The sequence below is a fragment of the Balearica regulorum genome, chromosome 1, assembly GCF_011004875.1.
Source record: "Balearica regulorum gibbericeps isolate bBalReg1 chromosome 1, bBalReg1.pri, whole genome shotgun sequence".
NCBI classification, from domain to species: Eukaryota; Metazoa; Chordata; class Aves; order Gruiformes; family Gruidae; genus Balearica; species Balearica regulorum.
In genome coordinates this window covers 204,130,470-204,150,215 of record NC_046184.1, presented here as the reverse complement: position 1 = coordinate 204,150,215, position 19,746 = coordinate 204,130,470, and the positions used below count along the sequence as shown (strand labels likewise).

Genomic DNA, 19,746 nt, shown 5'->3' with positions numbered 1-19,746 from the left:
ACCTGTATTTTTTCTTGTTATAGCCAGGTAGTCTGAGGTAGTTGTCCATTCTTTGAATACTCTTACTAAAAAACCCAAACACACTTCCTCATCATACTCTCAGTCTTCGGAATCATTTAAAAATGGAAAGTATGAAGTTGCTATATGTAAAACATAAGCATTTTGTTTCTGTAATTGTGTTGACCTTTTGTTTTTCCCTCTGTCTATATTCTCAATCTGGTAAGATTCCGCAAATACAGACTTTGATTAAATCATCAGTGAAAACAGCCTTAAGATATCCCTACTACCAACTTATATGCCTTCTTAACATTTAACATTAAAATGCTTATGCTGAACAGTAACAAGGTATGTTTTTGAGCAGGTTCACCTACTGCACAAACACAACTGGATACCAGTTTAGGAAAGAGATGAAATTCAAAAGTGATGGAATCAAATTCAAATAAAAAATTACAATGTTACTGTATAGGTAAAAAGTAAATAATAAAACTTATTTTAAAATATGGCACTCCTAAATTACACTACACTCATTCTTAAAACTTCAGCTCCCTGTTTTTTTTTAAAAGTTTGTGACTGATTTACCAAAATAACTAAAGTAAAACATGTGAAGCCAAACCAAGAGACCAGTTAACATAGTCAGTGCAACTTACATGTATTCTTCTAAGTTACTTAAGAAACAAGTGTTTTCCTAGCAACGTAACATGTATGTTTCTAATGGCTTTCTCGTGAATTCCATGAAATGTATTAGAGAAAATGAGGCAGTAGCTCGAAAGTTCACGTAGCCCACCTAGTCTAGTGTCATCACTACCTAGCATGTTAAAGAAAGAACAAGAGCATACGCTTGAAGTAGAAAGTAACAGCACGCTGAAAGAAAAAATCTAGCTACATTATTTTGCCAAGCTTTTAATTTTACGGCATTTCCCTTTTCATGTGAAGAGCAATAAACTCTATAAAGTTGAATAAACCATGTATCACAATGCATAATGTATTTTTTTTATTTTAAGAATTCCTATACATTATAACAACTATTTTTTTAAGTATACGGAGCAGAAATTTGAATATCCTAGTTCTGACAGGATCAGATAAAAATCAGAAAAGGAGACAAACCATAAAATGTGGAAGGATTTGTTTCACCTCTTCATCAGTTGAACTATATAAAGCAATCTGCGCTTGTATTCATATTTAAAATCTCAGTGGGTATTTACGGACAAGGCATATAACATAATCCAAAAAGAAAAAATAAATATAGGCATTGCTACTGATTTATTAAACCTGCAGTTTGACTTTGTAATTTAATGGCTATTTGGAACAAAAGTCAAATCCATTTATTATTATGACTTGAAATAGTTCAGTGAAACTTGAAATACTTCCATAAATCTCAGGAAGCCAAATTCTGCATCTTGTAAGCAAGAAAAATTCCATGACTTTGAAAACAAAATGAAGCCAAAATAAATTCTTATCTGCCTATCATTAGTTCATACCCACAACATCTTCCTTTGAATAGCGTTTAAACTTTTTAAAACAAATAGTGTAATAGACAAGACTTTTATGAAACTCTACCTACTCAGAAAGACTGATAAAGAGTAAATAATAAATAGCAAACAACGAAAGCAAACCAAATACTAGCAAAATCAGTTCAGAAAGACTTTAGTTAGTATTAACTGTGATGTTTAAACAGAGTTCTCAAAAAAAAAAAAATTACTACAGTAATAACATTTTTAAACATCAGCAATAAATAAAAAGTATGGCCTTAACAGTGCCTAAAAAGATCTATTTCAGATAATCAGGAACAATGGCATCATATAGTACCTTCCATTGCCCTTTTAAAGAAGACTTTACAACTTCCACAGGTAAGTACTCCATAGTGGCAACCAGAAGCCTCATCACCGCAGATAAGACAAATTTTCTGGGGTAGCGATTCAAAACCATATTGAGAACTTTGGCTGGTTTCTGTATCTGGCCTTCAAAGGGAAAAAGAATTAAGAGAAGTGAAATATCGTTTTTCAACAATTAACTACTTACCTGTATTAATAGGGTTTATGCTAAAAACTTCCTTTTTTAAATTTGCAAACAAGCTACAGAAAGGTAAGAAAAAAATAAAGTACAACTGCCTTTCTGTTTAAGGGCTTGTCTCTACAAGGGTAAAAGGCACATTTGTAACATCTGCCTAGTCATTAAATGGAAAAGTAGTGGATAAAAAGCACAGCAGTATTTTAAACCGTTTTAGCTAAAAAAGGCATATCTAGGAACTCTTTTGTTAAAATATTCATCTTCCTCAGATCAACAGCTCTTGTGAGTGAAGTCATACTAACTGATACTCTTTTTTTCTGTACCTAGAATAGCACAGACAGAGAATCAAATAGAAGTCAATTGAATTTCAAAAGCCCCTTCCACGTGGGAAATAATAATAAGTTTCATCTCGGCTAGAAAAATTTTAATTTTTGTCGCTTCCCATTTAGCTGCAGCATTCTCATCAATAACTATGATGGGCACATTGAGGAAAGTGGAAAGTACGTCCGAATTTCTCTCCAAGGAAAGAAAAATACTAACCTATTTAATCATTAGGTTTACAAAAATCAAGGGCTTCCGTTGAAGCTGTAGTATTGCATATACATTTTTTCGCATACATTTCTAGATAATGCACATCATCTTGGCATCGTAGTAAGCCAATTCATTCTAACAAATCAATATACAAGTGTTTCAGTTTCGGGTTTTGTGTGAAATTAACTAGTTTTTTTTCCCAAATCGCGGATAATATTTTGGCGAATGTTTAGCTATTGATGAATATTGTCCCGCTGTCAGTGAGGGCAGTCTGGACAACACTCAGCTCCCCCTCTCTGGAGCCGGTCACTCGCTCAGACATCAGATGCACTGAACCACCAGAGCGATAAAACCCTAACTTCTCCCTGAGCGTTATCGTGCCCGGAATATCTGAGAGGTGCCAGCTGCGAAGTTAACATTGTGCTGGTCTCACACCGAGCTGGGACACCCAGGCGTGCACAATATAGGAAATGGAAACGCGGCTGCAGTTACCGCCTAAAAACTCCAACGGGGCTTCGCCGAGTAAAACTTGGCCCGTCTTTCTCCCGGCACCTTCCCACAGCTGCTCGGAGCGCCAACCCCTCAGCCGGCCGCACCGTCGCCCTGCCCGAGGAGAAAGCGCCGAGCTCTCCCGCGGAGCAGCGCGACCCCTCGGCCCGTACCCTCAGCGAGGGCACCCGCCCGAAGGCGCCCGCCGCCTCCGGCCGCCCTCCCTTACCGAACGTATCCGATGTAGGGCGGGCACAGCTGGGGCAAGCCCTCCTTCAGCACCGCCGCCGGGAAGCCCAGAGGCTGGTGCCCGTTGAGACCCAGGGGCGGGTAGAGGCCCGGCGGCGCGGCCGAGGTGGAGGGCAGGCTGTCGGGCGCCGTCGCCGCCGGCGCGTAGGCCCCGGCCAGGAGGGTGGGCTCCGTCTTGTAGAGGACGCACTCCAGCGAGGGCTCTGGCCCGGCCCGCGGGGGCTGCGGGTAATCGGCGCAGCCCGCCGCGGGGGTGGCCCTGCCGCCTGGGTAAGCGGTGGGGAGACCGAAACCCTCCTCCTTTATCTTCAGAGCGGGCTGGAAGTCGCCGTAGGCGAAGTGCCCCTCCTTGGCCTCCGCCGGCGGGTAGACGTACCCCGCTAGCTCCGGGGCGGGGGGGGAGCAGCGCGGCCCCGCGCCGCCGCCGCCGCCCTCGTACTCCGCCACGTCCAGCAGCTGCCGCGTGCGCGAGGCCAGGTAGGCAGAGTTGAGCGGCAGCAGGGGCACGTGCAGGTACTCCTGCCCCGGCTCCCCCGCCTCCGGCCGGGCCCCGCCGCCCGCGAAGCCGCGCTCCCCGCCGGGCAGCGCCGCCAGCCCGGGAGCCTCGCCCTTGGGAGCCGCGGCGGGACCCTCCGCGCCGCACCCCGCCCCCGCCGGCCGCGCTTTAGCGGCGGCGGTCAGGGCGTCGCCGGCCGACCAGAGCGGGGCGGGCCGCGGCGGGGGCTGCGAGGGGCCGGGCGCCCCCGGGGCGGCTTCGCCCACCTTCTGCGAGGGGCCGCGGCTCATTGGGGCGTCGGGCGCCTCCGCCCCGAAGAAGGACCAGGGCGCCGCGGCCACGGCGGAGCTGGCATGAGCCGCGGGCGCCAGGAAGGTGTCCAGAACGGTGTCCAGGGAGACCTTGTCCGGGAGGGAGCCGCTCGCCGGTCGGTAGGAGAGGGAGTCCTGGTCCTCCTCCCCCGGCTGCTGCTGCGGCTCTTCCTCCTCCTCTTCCTCCTCCTCTTCCTCCTCCTCGTCGCTGCTCTTAGGGTAGAGCAGCCCGTCCAGGGAGATGTCGATTGCCTCCGCGTCCCTCTGGTGGGGCTCTCGGCCGGGCTGGCCCTGCAGCAGGACCGCCCCGTCTCTGGCAGGCGGAGGCGCTCTGGGCTCCTTGGCCTTCACCTCGGTCATGCTGGCCCGGGGCAGGGCTGGACGCCGGTGAGTCTCCGGCGCGGGGGGTGGCCGGTCGGCTCCTCACATCCTGGACGTGCCCGCTGAGGTGGCGGCGCGGGTCTCGCTCACATGGTGCTGCCTTCGGGGGGCGGCTCAGCCCCGGCCCCCGCTGCCGGGAGAGGTGTGAAACGGAGCCGGGGGAAGTGCAGCCTAGAGGGGAGAACCGATCGGAGCGTTTGCGGGAGGAGGGAGAAGCGGGGTCCCCGCCAGGCTCCGGCGGTGGCGGCGGGCGGGCTGCCTCTCGCTGCCCCGCGCGCCGCTTTTCCCTCGACTGCTTGCCGCCGTCCCCGCTCGGCCCGGGCGGGCTTGCCGCCGGCTCCACGCCCCTTCGCCCGTCCCTCCCCGCCCCTCCCCGCCGCCAGCCCGTGCCCTTACCGAGGGGCTGCGCTACCGCTGCGGGACACGGGCTCGCCCCTCCCGCCCGCCCCCCCCCCCCCGCTCTCCGCCTGCGGGCTGCCCCACCGCCGCTCTGCCTCCGCGGGGCAGCCGGTCCCGGGCAGCGCGGCCGCCCCGCAGCTTTTCCACCGGCTCCTCCTCCGCTCAGCCCGGCCCAGCCCGTCCCTCCCATCGGTCGCCGTGCCCGCGTCCCTCTGCCTTTTCCCTCGCGTCCGTCTCCCCGTGCCTCAGGTCTGCGCTTTCTGGCCTCCCCCTGCCGCCTGGCTTTCTCCCCGCCGTTCTCACCCCTTTCCCCCCCATCTCTTGTGCAGGTGCCCCGTCCTCACGCTTCACCATCCCGAGAAGTGCAGCTCTGGACAGGGCACAAGACTACAAGCAGGTTGGGTAGTTCGCTGTTTTGCAGAGCAAAGAGCAAGGCAAGCTTTGCTGATTTGCACTGATGAGTATAGTCAGAGTATAGTGTTCCTTTTGTCTCTTTCATTGTCCTCTTCAGACATTCACTGTAATTTTTCATAATTGAGCTCTGGCCAAATTCCTCTCCTGATACAACACCCATTTTCCAGTGTCAAAGAAACCAAGGCACTGTAAAGCACTTTAAATTACATTCAGGGACCTCAAAGTGTCCTCTACACCAAGAAAGCACAACACTTTTTCCACGAAATGTTTGGAAAATGGAACATTCTTTGCTTCTAATATTTTCCTTTGATTACTTTGTCAGGATGAATGAGCGGACATTTAAAATGGACCTGGTGTACAGGGGCTGGCTGGCCAGCCTGCATATAGCAAGTTACAATCCAGCCCAAGTTAGTTCTGACCAAGAAGCTGTCACCAGCTAATCGCTGCCTGGCATTTTGTGTAAAATGCTGGCTTTATGTCAGAACCCGTTCAGCTCAATAAGACAATTACTAATTGGAAAGAAAAAAAAAAAACCCAGCTCTTAATATAATCATAGAATCATAGAATGGTTTGGGTTGGAAGGGACCTCCAAGATCATCTAGTTCCAACCCCTCTGCTGTGGGCAGGGATACCCTCCACTAGAATATATAATTTGCATTATATAGCAGTCTCAGAAAAGAAACTAGTGTTGAAGGATGCAAAGAATAAGTTAGCGTAGGAGTAGTCCTCATGACTTTAAGTAGCATCAATGTATTTCTGATTTAGAGAGAAAGGTGTGCTGTTACCTGCTTGTTTATGCTCTGTAAGTATAGCATGCTTTTCAGAAAAGACATCTTTTTTCAAAAATTCTGATCACCATGAAACAGTTGGTTTTGTTATTTTACTTTCAAAATATTTTCAGACTAAAAAGGACAGCTTCTTGGGGAGAAAAACACAACTTTTTGAAATGATTTCAGTGTTCTGAAAGCTAACATCAGAAATCATATAAGGCAACTTTATAGAAGCAGTGACTTCACATAAACCTTATTCAATGTGGTGTGTACGTTCTACGTTATTCTTGGCAAAATAGCACTGGCTTATAGACTGCTTTGGGAGTCTGCCTTTTATTCCTTTAAGAAGTAGGAGAAAATCTTCATTTTTTCATTTTTTAAAAATAATTATGGCATTGTGATTATAGCTAATATTTTAAAACTTACATGTCATGTAGGCATCTCTATATACATTCAGTATGTTCAACAGAATGATACACATGGGAGTATACTTGTTATATATAGGAACATTTCTTGAACAGCAGTCTCTCACACTGTTGATATTGCAGGAGAAAGAACTGTTTGACCATTGAGTAGCAAGAATTGAAGACGTCTTCATAAAACCTATGAGTGGAACTGATGTTAAAAGAATGCTCTCAAAAGGTGCTATCCAGGTTTGTTATGACATGACATTAAAACAAATTTGAAGTGCTTTTCTGGCTACCAAGTTTCTGTTTTTCATGCTACGATATTTCTCCCTTCTCCCAAGCCTTCCTTTTGTCAGAAGAGAGAGAAGTTAATTTCCAGTAGTCTTCATCTCCATGCTCGTTTTGGTTTTCCCCTGCTGTTTTCATGCTTAGTCAGCTAGTTGTTATGTCTGTTTATTGCCACTGTCTTGCTTTCTCATTTCCACTTCCCCAAATGCATGCAGCATTCATGGCCTGCATCTTTACAGAAAAGTGCTCCAAAGACTGTTTTCTTACAGTGACTTGCCTCCTTTCAATTGCTTCAGGGCTGGGAAAGGTAGAGTCACAGCTGCAGGAATAGGGTCCTGAAAGGAAAGCAGTACCGAGTAGCTTCCACAAGACCAACTCGCTGCTGCTAAGGACTTGACTGCTAAAATTCTACACTAACAAGGCGGTGTGACTGTAAATACCTGTAAATTCACCAGAAATACAGGTGTTTACTGCTTGCATTATTTGTCTAAATGTTAGCAGTTAAATATTGTCCAGATTTTCTGTTGCCTTTCCTAATTTCATTTTTATGACCTGCCAAATACATTCAGTTCTTTAATGGTAACAGTAATTATGCTGAATTGTCATGGCTTTAGGAAAACATTTTGGGTTCTGTATCTTTGGGACATTTATTGGACTTTGTTTTACATTGGCTTCACATGATTTCCATGAACTTTCACTGGAAATTTTTGCTATTTTCTTCATATTATTCTGTCCATAACCTTCATGCCCCCTCCCTGGAAGTGTTCAAGGCCAGGTTGGATGGGGCTTTGGGCAACGTGGTCTAGTGGAGGGTGTCCCTGCCCATGGCAGGGGGGTTGGAACTAGATGATCTTTGAGGTCCCTTCCAACCCAAACTATTCTGTGATCCATTCATTTCCTTTTGCTGTCACATTTTCTCACATCATTTGGATGCTTTCTGTACTATTGCTATGGTATCACAAGTTTTTCAATAAGAGCATTTCACAATATGCCCTATCAAATTTATTGACATTCTAGTGTTGTTATTTATTCATTTTGTTGTTGTGGCAATCACCATTACAGAAAAACAGGTTTTCTTATGGTATTTCCCCACCTAATTTTCATTTACTGACATCTTCAGATCTAAAAATGACATTTGTTTATATTCAGTAAGCTTCTACTGAATAAAAAAAAATTGAAACCCAAACAGTATGAATAGATTTTTACTTCAGAATATACCTATTTTGAACCAAACAGTAAAACATTGGAGGGTTTGATTGACACCATTGCATTTTTAAAAATTCAACCAGAACTTGCAAATATTACATTTGAGATCTCAAAGTATTTTTGTGTCTATTTCCTTGCTCTGTTCTAAATCTATGGATGGGTAAAAGCTGCACTTAATAGTTCTCAGCTGTCTTGTTTTGCAGCACAATTCCTGTATAAAATGTCAGCAGGAATAGTAATAGAATTTTACTGAGAACTCTCATTGTAATGCTGTAGATTTGCATTTATATTTTTTAGTAGTTCATGAGCATTTGTTTGACCATTCAAACATTCAGCTGTACTCTTTAAGCAGTAAAAATTTTTGATAGATCCTTCAGAATATTTTTCATGATGTTGGTTTAAGTAAAAAGAAAAAATGCATTGTGAGAAACAAGACAAATGCACAGCCGCCTCAAACACTACAAATATCAAAATCATAAAGCTTTTCTAGGACTACCTTTTCTTAAAATAATCTTGAAGCATGGCCTGAAGGTTGACAAAATCTAAGTTCCATTTCTTAGACTAAGGTGTTCCATTTGTGTGTCAAGAGCGCTCCATATAAACAGTGCCATAAAGTTAGTGACTTAATGGATAAATCTGGGAAAGGACAGATTGATTACACTACAAAACCTGAATTAATGTCTTAATCCATACAGTACAAACCTTTCTTAATAGTGACCACAACACTGTTCTGCACAGGCTCTTTGAGAACAGAGCTTAGAAGTTAAAAATAATATTTTATTTTTTCACAATCAATGCCTGACAATTTTGTTCTATCATTGTTTAGGATATGATACAACCAAAAATGTGATTCACTTTTTATAAACAGAGGAAGAGAGACTATCTGCTTCAAAAAGCTTATGAGCTCATGGTAAAAAAAAAAAAACAAACGCAGCTTGCATAAGGAGAGGCTTAGAGGCTGTTGCTTCTGTCACAGAAATAACATTTTTGAAAAAAAAATTAAATAAAATTAGACCTCTGTAACTGCATTTTGCAATTCCTACCCTACAAAACTCCCCCACGTTTTCAGCATGTAGTGGAGAGGATAAAAAATAGTAGTGTCATGCAAATAACAGCACATTCTTGGTATGTTACAGTTTCTGTGGTTGCATCCCTATTCTCTAAATATGCTAGTTAACTCCTAGTTAGCATGCTAAATTTCACTGACATTAGGATGCCAGCAGACATTAAATATGCATTTCTCAGAGGTCACAGTTTTGAAGTACCGGCTAAGTCATGAAAGCACTTAACACTAGGGATGAGGTCTGATGGTAAATGTTCCCATCTAGGCCAGGTGATTAGGCTTCTGTAGTCAGGTAAGAGTCATAGATATCTGTGGGGACAGTTGAGTTCATCTTCTGGAGCTCTTCAGAGACACTTAATGTCTTCATATTAAAGATAAAAAGGACTGCTGTGATCTGAAGCGCTCTGATTAAGAGCCATGATTTTTTTTGGCAGTGCAGTGTCTGAGATCAACACTTAAGGGATCTGAAGAGAGTCCTAAATCCTTAAAATACAGTATCAAAGTGTTCTACTACAGTAATTAAAAACATTATAGGAATCATAGTTTTGGAAACTGCACTGTAAGCATACTTACTTTTCCCCTAAGCAAGCACATGCCACAAAGTAATTAATCTCTGTCATCTGTTATCAAGTGTTTTGTTAGCTTAAGCTAAACCATCAGATTAAAAAAAAACCTATCAAAATTATTAGCTTATTATTACTAAATACAAGGGTGTCTTGGAACAAACTTAAATGCAAAAGGGATCTGCAAACAGCAAGGTATGCAGCAAAGAAAGTAAGCAATAGAGTTATAAAAGGCGATCACAGTGCACATTACATTATTTCTTGCTCTCAGGTCTAAAGTTGCCACAGGGATAATATCGATACAGGAGGTGAAGTGGGCTCTGAGACACTTTTATCTTTATAAATTGTCCAAAGGGGGGAAGTAGATGGGTACTGAGTTATATTAACGAAAGCGATAGCTGCTTCTGGGACAGAAGTCATATATTTTATTTTATTGTTCTTTGTCTGTTTATACTTTGGCTAACGCTCACTGAACTGCAGAACATAATAAGCTTGTAGCTGACAAAATAAGCAGGAGCATGAGAAGTGAGAATAAAAGAGGAGAAGAGAGATGCTTTCTGGTTTTATGCTCTGCAGAGAATATCATTGCTTGCTGGACAACATCCTCAAAAAATTTCTCAAATATTCTGTCCTGTGGCTTCAATAAATGCATCACCTCAAGATGTCAAAGGGCCCACGCTATGCATCCCTCAAGGCCTAGCTAGGAGACCTTTACCCAAACCCACCATCTTCCTCAAAGTGGCTTTGTTGCTATATTGTCTAGCCTCAGGACAAAGAAATAAAGGTTACTTTATAAAAAAAAATGATATTCAATTATCTGTATATATGAAATACATATTTCATATAAATATGTAAAGTGGCTGTATACAGACTATTGAACCCAGTGCTGCTAGGTGGAATGAGATGACTCCCAGCAGTTCAACATTCATGATAGTCAATGTATTGCACCATGTCTTGTTTGCCGGCTGGAGAGTAGGAAGTTGCAACGAGTGATACTAAACAGATGTTAGCATCTCTGAAATTCAGAAAGTAGTAGTCAATAATTCTTCAGAAGTATTAAAACTAATATCCTGATTAAATTTTGAGTCCTAAATAATCATAGAAAAGAAGATAAAAACTGGATAGAACCTCAGGAAATTTACAAGTAAATTTGGAGATCCACACTGATGTGAAAATGCTGTTCAACACAAAGATAAAACAAGGGTTGAACCTAACTATGACACTTAAGAGTTGATAAGTGAGATGAAGTAGAGCTGACCTTGGAGTTGAGCCACACCCTAAGTGGAAGTAGGCATGATTTTCTTTTACTTTTGTGTAGCTTTTGCTGCCAACTTTAATTCCATAAGAGACATCCTTCCTATGTAAATCCAAATTGTCTTAGCAAGGGTTAATTTGCATCTACTTAGTATATTCCCAAATTTTTCTTCCTCTTTCTACTCAGTCTGATTTCCCACGTGGGACTTGGTTGTCCCATGAAGTCTCAAAGTTGACTCTTCAGCCTTAGAATATTCACAAACTCCTCTGAATTTTCAGTTTCTTTTCATAATCTTGGGTTAAAGGCATGTATTCATTTTTATATGAAATACAGCATTAGTCAGTTGCGTCATATTTAGCTATACCAAAATTATTTGGAAATGGATAAATGATGTCATATCAACCATGTAAAAATAATCTGAGTTTCTTATCTGTGTCCTAGGTAAAGACTAAAGCATTGATTAAATCTCCATCTGCTTTATAACAAATTTCCAGACAGTTTTGATTCTTCTGCAGTTGCAGGTAATTTTATTTACTCTTTACCTCTTGCGCTATGTGTTGTTCTGGGTCCAGCTCTGTCTACCTTGCAGCTTTCCACAGATGTACTCTAGGAAAGCCGAGAAGGCCGATGTACCTGTACCTAGCTGTGTGCTTCTCACAGGTGCGTTTGTGCAACAGGAGGCAGGGAATAGTAAACTTTCTGTCTCAAAACAGTGGCACAGGCAGGCTTAGTTTATACTCCAGAGTAGGATGGCCTAAGTGTTTATGGAGACTTGAGTGCCAACATTTGCCTGTTTCAGCCGTAGCTGGTATTTAAGTGATCTGGGTGGCCTGATGTGGGCACAATATTTTTTCACATTTCTGTGGATGAACTGACTTCAATTAGATTACTCTTGGGTGACGAAAGAGGGATCAAAACCAAAAGCTCCATTCAACTTTTGTTTTAGAAAAATCATGTGAAGTCGATAAGCATAATACTACTACTAGCAAGAAAGGGCACTGCTTTGCATTGATGTCACCTCAGCTCTAAATCTTCCTTTTTTTTATTCTTTTGCTTTTGCTTTAATCAGAAAGTTCTTGGATACTTCCTTTAATTGCATCCTTTATAATTTTATTTCCTGATTAGAGGTCAGCATTAAAATTACTCAAAGCTTCCAAAACATAACTTCACTTTTCCAAAATATAACTTTACTTTTCCAAAATATATATGCCCCTTTGACATGGTATAATCTATATAATCAATGTAGTAGAATAAATCTTAAAAAATCATTCTAGCATTCTGCAAAATCCAGTTTTGCAGTAAAAAAATATACTGCCATATAATCCAGGAAAGAGAAGCACAAATAGATATTTCAAGGCATTCTCTGTGTATTAAGTTATACCATATTACACCTCTGCTGTAAAACTTTGTTGCATTAGATGTCAGCCTGCTCCATCTCCTAATTGAGAGAAAGATTCTACACAAATATGTCAATTTTAAAATGGCATAAATATTTTCCATGTCTACTCACCTTTAACAGTTCCTATATCAAAATTTCTTAGTTTAAAAAAATTAGGGTTTTTTGCTGGTCATCCTGTCTTCCTAAAGGTCAGACCAAGCTACTTTCTCCTGAATGAATGAGCTGCATTAATAAAACTGCTGTGAGAACATCACCAACAGGAGTTAGGCTCCAGACTCTGCATCGAATGTGTCATACTTGCTATGTATATAGACTCTCCTTAGCACACATCAGATCTCAATATGATGCTTATTAAAGCTTTCTGTTGTAGCACTAGTCCCCATTTAGCTTTTATTTGTGCTTTCTAGGATATATTGTTATCTTAAATTTAAGCCCGGAATGTAATCTCTAAGTCTTAGTGAATTATTCATCATCATTAAATTCTTGAAAATCAGAAATTATCCAGTTTTCCTTCATGACTCCTTCACAAACAGATGCTGATTTCTCACCAGTTTACTTGGTTAAAGTACACTGAATTAAAGAGCAGCTAAATCAAATTGTGATATAGTTACTCATTAGTATGAGAACTTAAATTTGTTAAGATAGAACATAAGGAATTCTTATTCCGTAATAGCTAACATCTTACATATACATGAATTATTTGCTCATTGAAAACAGGTATGCCTGTGAAAAATCCATTTTCCTAAAAAAGAAAAACCCTATAAAAAATATGCAATCTCTTGTGTGTGGATAGTAATTTTGTAATTTCAGCCAGGTATATAACTATGTTACAACCAAGCTTTCATCTAGACATCCTTTTGGTCTTTTTGTGTTATCATAAAATATATTACTGTAGCAAAATAGTTCTTCATTTTTTTTCAGTGTTGAAACAACTCCTGTCTTTCCCTCTGCTGTGTGTTGACAAGCTCTCCATGAGCCAGCAATGTGCCCTCATGGCCAAGAAGGCCAATGGTACCTGGGGTGCATTCAGAAGAGCGTGGCCAGCAGGTCAAGGGAGGTTCTCCTCCCCCTCCACTCTGCCCTGGTGAGGCCACATCTGGAATATTGTGTCCAATGCTGGGCTCCCCATTTCAAGAGAGTCCAGCGGAGGGCTAGAAAGATGATGAGGGGACTGGAGCATCTTTGCTATGAGGAAAGGCTGAGAGAGCTGGGTCTGTTTAGTCTGGAGAAGAGAAGACTGAGAGGGGATCTCATCAATGCTTATAAATATCTAAAGGGCGGATGTCAAGAGGAAGGGGCCAGACTCTTCTCAATGGTGGCCAGCAACAGGACAAGGGGCAATGGGCACAAACTGGAACACAGGAAGTTCTATCTGAACATGAGGAGAAACTTCTTTACTGTGAGGGTGACCAAGCACTGGGACAGGCTGCCCAGAGAGGTTGTGGAGTCTCCTTCTCTGGAGATACTGAAAATCTGCCTGGACGTGTTCATGTGCAACCTGCTCTAAGTGATTCTGCTTTAGCAGGGGGGTTGGACTAGATGATCTCCAGAAGTACCTTCCAATCCCTACCATGCTGTAATTCTGTGATTCTGTGATTTTTGGCTGGACTTTACAGATCTGGATAAAATAATTTTAAGTAATAACTTTTGATTTATACCATGCCATTTGAGGAAAACAGTTATCAAGAGGAAGATTTATTTTGCCCATTTTCTAATTTTAAGTTTTGGGTAAAATAGTGTTTATGTCTTCAATTAATATTTCCAGAAATTACATTAGTTTATTAAGAGTTAAACCCACCTCAGTCTTAATCACTGCGCATGTGGTATAAGAGGAATCTAAGGAGGAAGACAGGAGACATGCATTACTGCTGCACAGCAGAGTGGAAATGTGCTGTTGAAAATGGCTGAGTTACTTGATTAAATTAAAACCAAATTATTATCCCATGGTGCAACAAGGTAGTGTTTTTCCATAATTTATAGAGAACAAGACAGGTAAGCACATGTGTGTGAAAAATTTAGCTGCATGGTAAAAAAATGAGTGCAGTGTATGTGGATTAGCTATGAAGGGTGCATGAGTTAGGCAGTTCTGCAGTAGAAATGCTAAGATGTGAAGGAAGGTGCCCTGCAATGCTAAAAGTAAGCAAAGACCAAGGCAGAATCACAGAATCACAGAATGGTTTGGGTTGGAAGGGACCTTAAAGATCACCTAGTTCCAAGCCCCCTGCCATGGGCAGGGACACCCTCCACTAGACCGGATTGCCCAAAGCCCCATCCAACCTGGCTTTGAACACTTCCAGGGAGGGGGCATTCACAACTTCTGTGTTGTGAGAATCTGTTCCAGTGCCTCACCACCCTCACAGAGAAGAATTTCTTCCTAATACCTAAACTAAATCTACCCTCCTTCAGCTTAAGGCCATTATCCCTCATCCTATCACTCCATGCCCTTGTAAACAGTCCCTCATCATCTTTCCTGTAGGTCCCTTCAGGTACTGGAAGGCTGCAAGAAGTTCTCCCTGGAGCCTTCTCTTCTCCAGGCTGAACAACCCCAACTCTCTCAGCCTGTCTTCATAGGAGAGGTGCTCCAGTCCTCTGATCATCTTCATGGCCCTCCTCTGGACTCGCTCCGACAGCTCCATGTCCTTCTTATGTTGGGGGGCCCAGAGCTGAATCCTCCACCTTTTGAAAGGTGCAGTTCTATCCAGATGATGTATGACAGTAAAATCTACTCAAAGTATTGCCAATTGTTTCTGAGGTGTCCAAGCATTATGGAACCAAAATATTAGACTCTACATTTTGCATGAGATACTCAAATGCCATAAATCAGGACAGCTGCATTAGATCCAGTGAATGTATTCAACTTAAAAGCTGTCAAGGGACCAATATTCTTTCATTCTCCCAGTTCTAAAGTTCCTGTAAAGCATGTCATTTAAGGATGAGAAGTGCCATGTCATTGTTCCCCAAGAAGCCTAGAAGACTCTCACATTTGTACCTTTGGGTCTGGATACTTGTCTTAGTAGTAAACTGCTCTCAAGGTGTCAGACAAAGCCAGTGTTTCACATTTGGCTGATCAAAAAGGACTAAGTTACTCCAAGTTCTCGGGAAAGGGAGCATGACCCTGTATTGCAAACAGCAAAAAGATGGAATCCACAAGTGGAGATTTGTCACACAAATACTCAATTTAAAACTGAGCAGATTTTAATTTATTACTCACTATTAAAAAAAAAACCAAAAACCAGAGTTAAGCCACAAGCCTGCTAGGCACTGATTTGGATGTAGGGTATTAAACAACAGAAAGTGAAGGGAAGATATCCCCCTAAGACATGATGACTGCTCACCTTCTTAAAGGAATCAGAGCAAATTAAATTTCATCACTGAAATTTAACATTACTACATGCCCTTTATAAATGAAATCAATAGTGAAACTTGTATGGAATATGAAAAATAAGAGGTCGCCACTTGAATTAAATGGGATCTTCTAAAAGATGAGGAGGGTGTCTAAGCTGAACTGGTATAAATTCTGGGCTGTTTAACAGATTGAGAAAACATTATTTACTACAGACTGAAACCTTCAAATTCCACAAACTATTTTTATGTTCACCTGAAATGACAATTTGAAAATGAATCCCTTAACTTGATATGGGAAGACATAAAAGACCTGGTTCCTTGTGTTTTATACTAATTCCAAAGCAGCAAATTTTTTTCATAGTAAAGATCACAGACTTTCTAGTCATTGATTATGAGAAACTCTGGCTAAAATATTCCTGTGGCAAATAGCCTCGTTACTTGTTATTAGTTGTTGCTGGAGGTGTGTTCATCCCTAGAGGCGTCTCTCATTGATCAAAGCCCCCAGTTCTCTGTTAAGTATTTAACAGAACAAGAAATGTCCTGAAAAACTCTCACAGAAAAAGGGATTCAGTTAATCTCATATAATGCAAAAGATGAATGTTAAGACGATGGTGTGGTTTATTGTAGAACCATAGATACATATGAAGAAGACGTTCTTTTTAATCACAACTCCAGAAGCCTGCTACAACTGTTAATCACTCTGCCCTAAAATCCAGATATGCTGGTTTTGAAATTCTGGCCATAAAGCATCTTTACAGGGGTATTGTAAGGTGTGATTTTCTCATGACTTCTTCTGCCATCTTGTTACTGCCTTAGGCTAAAAAATAATAACTACACTTTCACTTTGAGAGGCCAGCGTAACAAAAAAAAATATAAATTGCATAGTGAGGCGCTATCTGTAGTACTGTTTGCCATAAAATTAAAAAAAGATTATCACTGGTAATGGAAAAGTAGCTTAATGAGGTAGGAGCTAGGTTATCAGAGGTATCCCCGGAGTGGGTGGCAAGAGGGATGAAGGACGTGATGAACGGAAAGGAGGCCTGCGGTGACTTCAATGCCATGGTTACATTTTGGGCACCAGTGGGAGCCTTTGCTGCAGAGGCAGAAGCCTGGCTGGCTTTGCGTTGTCATAGTCTGTCTGTCCTCCTCTTCATCATTTATTCACAACAAAACTCACATTAAGCCACAACTCCTAGATTTCTGCAACATTTCCAATAAATAGGTCACCAAAAATCTGCTAACATTAGCATACAAATCTGAATAAACAGATTGGATATAAAATCTGTCTGATATAGGATGTAAACTCAATTCCTAATAGAAGACAAATCGATAAATGACTATGACACTTGTTCTGAGCTGTGGGAAGTCACCAGAAAAAAGTGGAGGGGGATGAATCGTTTTAATATAAAAATATTCTTAAATTTTATAAATTTTTTATAAATTCTATAAACATGTCTATTATATATAATTTTATATAACATTTTCTAGAAATGTATTAACCCCACCAAATTATTACTTTGGATTTAAGGAATGTTACTACTATCCTGACTCTACCCAATGATGTCCAAACTGTATCATTCTTCTCTGAGCTAGGAGAAAATTTTCCTCCTAGTTCCAAATCCAAAATTCAGAACATGAGCAATATACGCCAGTTGGGTACCTTAAAATCTACAAGCAAAACAAGGTACATTTAAGGTTAAAAAAAATAAACCAAGCTTTTCCTATTTGACTTCATATGTGTTCTTAGAGTTGCACATTTTTCTTGTCAGTAAATGGCATCTTTTCCTTTAGTCTTTAACCCTAGATCAAGTACGTTGCATGACCATTCTGTCATGAGTTACATTTGCCCAATTACATTTTCAGTATGTTTGCTTTCTGAGCTCACTTCTCTTTCTCTGGTCTTTCAAAACACAATGTTCAGTCCAGATTTTTAAGTGATGAAAAGTGGTCAACAGTATATTTGTGTGAAAGTGCTCTATCACAACAGATGGAAAATAAAAAACATGATGAGAAGCTGATGCGTTTGGTATGACAGTTATCTAAAAGTCATCTATATTCTGGAAAATGAAGTACTGCAATTTCCAGGGTAATATATTATGTTGTTTACAAAACACTTTAATTACCATGTTTCTAGTTATATTCATTTTACAAGCATAAGGGGAAAATGAACATGACCAAAGCCACCATGTCTGATCAAAAAGGAAATCTGATTTGGAGCCACAGCTCTTGCTCTGGGCATCATTATAAAATCAAAGCAAAAGCAGTTTTTGAGTAAACAAAGCATAAATGCAAAATCAGTCTTAAAACAGCAAATGATACTGTCTTATATTTAGATGCCTCTTGCAGAGGCATTTAACGTGCTCGTTGTTACTAATGCAGGACTTTGCTCTTCAGAAAAGGTTTCTATCTCCGGTATAAACCTCAGTCAGTAAATGTTCCAAAGAGTTAGCAGTTGTTCAGAAAGAATATGAAGAATGTTCCATTTCACCAGAACATTAAAAAGCTTTCAAATAGTACAGAATGCAATCACCCAAATAAGAACCAGGTCACAGCACTAGAGCTGCTGTCCTGACCTGTGCAAAAGCAGCAGTTGTTGTTTTTTTTGAAATGGTGACTGATATTAAAGATGTGACATAGTGACTCAGTAGATATGTGCATTGTGCAGGAAGGAGATGGACAGAAGAATCAAAAGTCATTTTTAAGGAGAAAATGAAAAATGTGAATTAAAGCTCACAGTTGTTTCTTATGTATTTATCACTCTCAGGCCCCGTACAATCAAGAATGCAAGAATCATGAGGACGAGGAGCAAGTAATGAAGAGGTTATTTAGGCTATCATAACAGTAAGGATATGTAGCAAAGAGAGCAAACTTGGAAGTTTTCCCTTGTTTTCCTTTCAGTCTAGTGATGGTTCAGCATAGACCATGGTCTGAGTTTTGAATTTGTGACAGTTTGTCAATTGCGAAGTGACAATAGGTTTTTCTTAGACTGATATTATTATAAAAAGACAATAAATTAAGCTGACTAGAAACTGCACTTTTTCATCAAAGATGATTGTCTCAGAGGTTGATCTGAACAAAACCACCCAAACCTTTGTTGGAGGCCGTAGTTTCCTTTGTGTTTTAAACGTTTCATGGTGTAAAGCCTTTGATACGTCTCACCCACTCTGAGATGTGGAAAAGCAGCCTGCTGGTTCTGGAAACATAACTCATCAACCAATGATGATGTGGCAGGGATCACAATATATGTTGAAAAAATACATGTACTGTAATGCAAATTATGTTTCTTCCTTTTTCAGTGACTGTCTGGGTGGTTTACTCTCTTAAAGAGTACTATATGTTTTATTGATCAGGAGAAAAAAAAAAGAGAAGGAAAAAAAAGAAAAAGGAGATCTGTCCAAACTGGCAGCAGGTCTGGAATCTTACAAAAGCATACTGGGAGCTGAGGATGTAGACTGAGCTCCAGGAAACACCTCCACAAATCACAGAACCAGGAATATTCATTAAGTAAAATCTATTTGGTGAAATAATAAGTAAAAATGTGTTCTCTTTGGGGTTTTTTTGTTTTTTTTTTTCAAGTGTCCTGAACAATTTGGAGAATTTTCTATATGTCTTTGCTCTCTTCATATGAGGATGAATGCCCCCTCAGAACTCATGTATAACTTCATTTCACCTAGGCTGGGATAAATATTTGATGAAAAAACAGGAAGATGCACTGATTAATTAAAACCAAAACCAAGGCTACCTCATTAAAAAAATGTGAATTTTCTTCATGGAAGATATGATAAGGATGTCCTGCCTTAAGGGTTTGTATTTTGCTGAATCTTTCATTTCAGGGTGAACAGAAAATTAAAAGAGCATATTCTCACAGATACACACAAGCAGTCCAGCCAGAATCAGATCAAGGTGTGCTCATGAAATGGTCCCCTAATTGACAGGAAAATATGAGAGAGGTCTGGAAAGAAATCTGACCTTGTGAGATGCAGCATTGCATGGATGGAATAACCCCAGGCAACAAGTCAGCCTGGGGGCTGTCTGGGAAGGAGCTCTGCAAAAAGGACCTGGGTCCTGCTGAACCACAAATTGAACAGGAGCCAGCAGTGTGCCTTTGAAGCAAAGGCCAACATCATCTTGGGCTGTATGAGTGCAGCAAGCAGGCACAGGGACGTGATCCTT

At 41.2% G+C, this 19,746-nt stretch overlaps 1 protein-coding gene and 1 long non-coding RNA gene across 6 annotated transcripts in view; one reads left to right on the top strand and one right to left on the bottom strand.

Annotated features, from left to right (window-relative positions):
* Nucleotides 1-4,443, bottom strand: part of PGR (progesterone receptor) — a 39,828-nt gene extending 35,385 nt beyond the window's left edge. The window contains exons 1-2 of the mRNA XM_075742327.1: nt 3,257-4,443; nt 1,807-1,958 (exon numbers count right to left, since the gene is read on the bottom strand). Coding sequence (XP_075598442.1) covers nt 1,807-1,958; nt 3,257-4,443 — 1,339 coding nt within the window. The remainder of the gene's footprint in view (nt 1-1,806; nt 1,959-3,256) is intronic.
* Nucleotides 4,346-19,746, top strand: part of LOC142599929 (uncharacterized) — a 32,993-nt gene continuing 17,592 nt past the window's right edge. Inside the window, exons 1-6 of one of the 5 annotated variants that reach the window (XR_012833422.1) lie at nt 4,346-4,470; nt 5,193-5,265; nt 6,596-6,700; nt 11,271-11,350; nt 13,150-13,312; nt 18,924-19,070. This is a non-coding gene — a long non-coding RNA (uncharacterized LOC142599929). Of the gene's footprint in view, nt 4,471-5,192; nt 5,266-6,595; nt 6,701-11,270; nt 11,351-13,149; nt 13,317-18,923; nt 19,071-19,746 lie in introns of those variants that run through there. The other 4 variants (XR_012833425.1, XR_012833423.1, XR_012833421.1 and 1 more) reach the window with 4 other exon arrangements.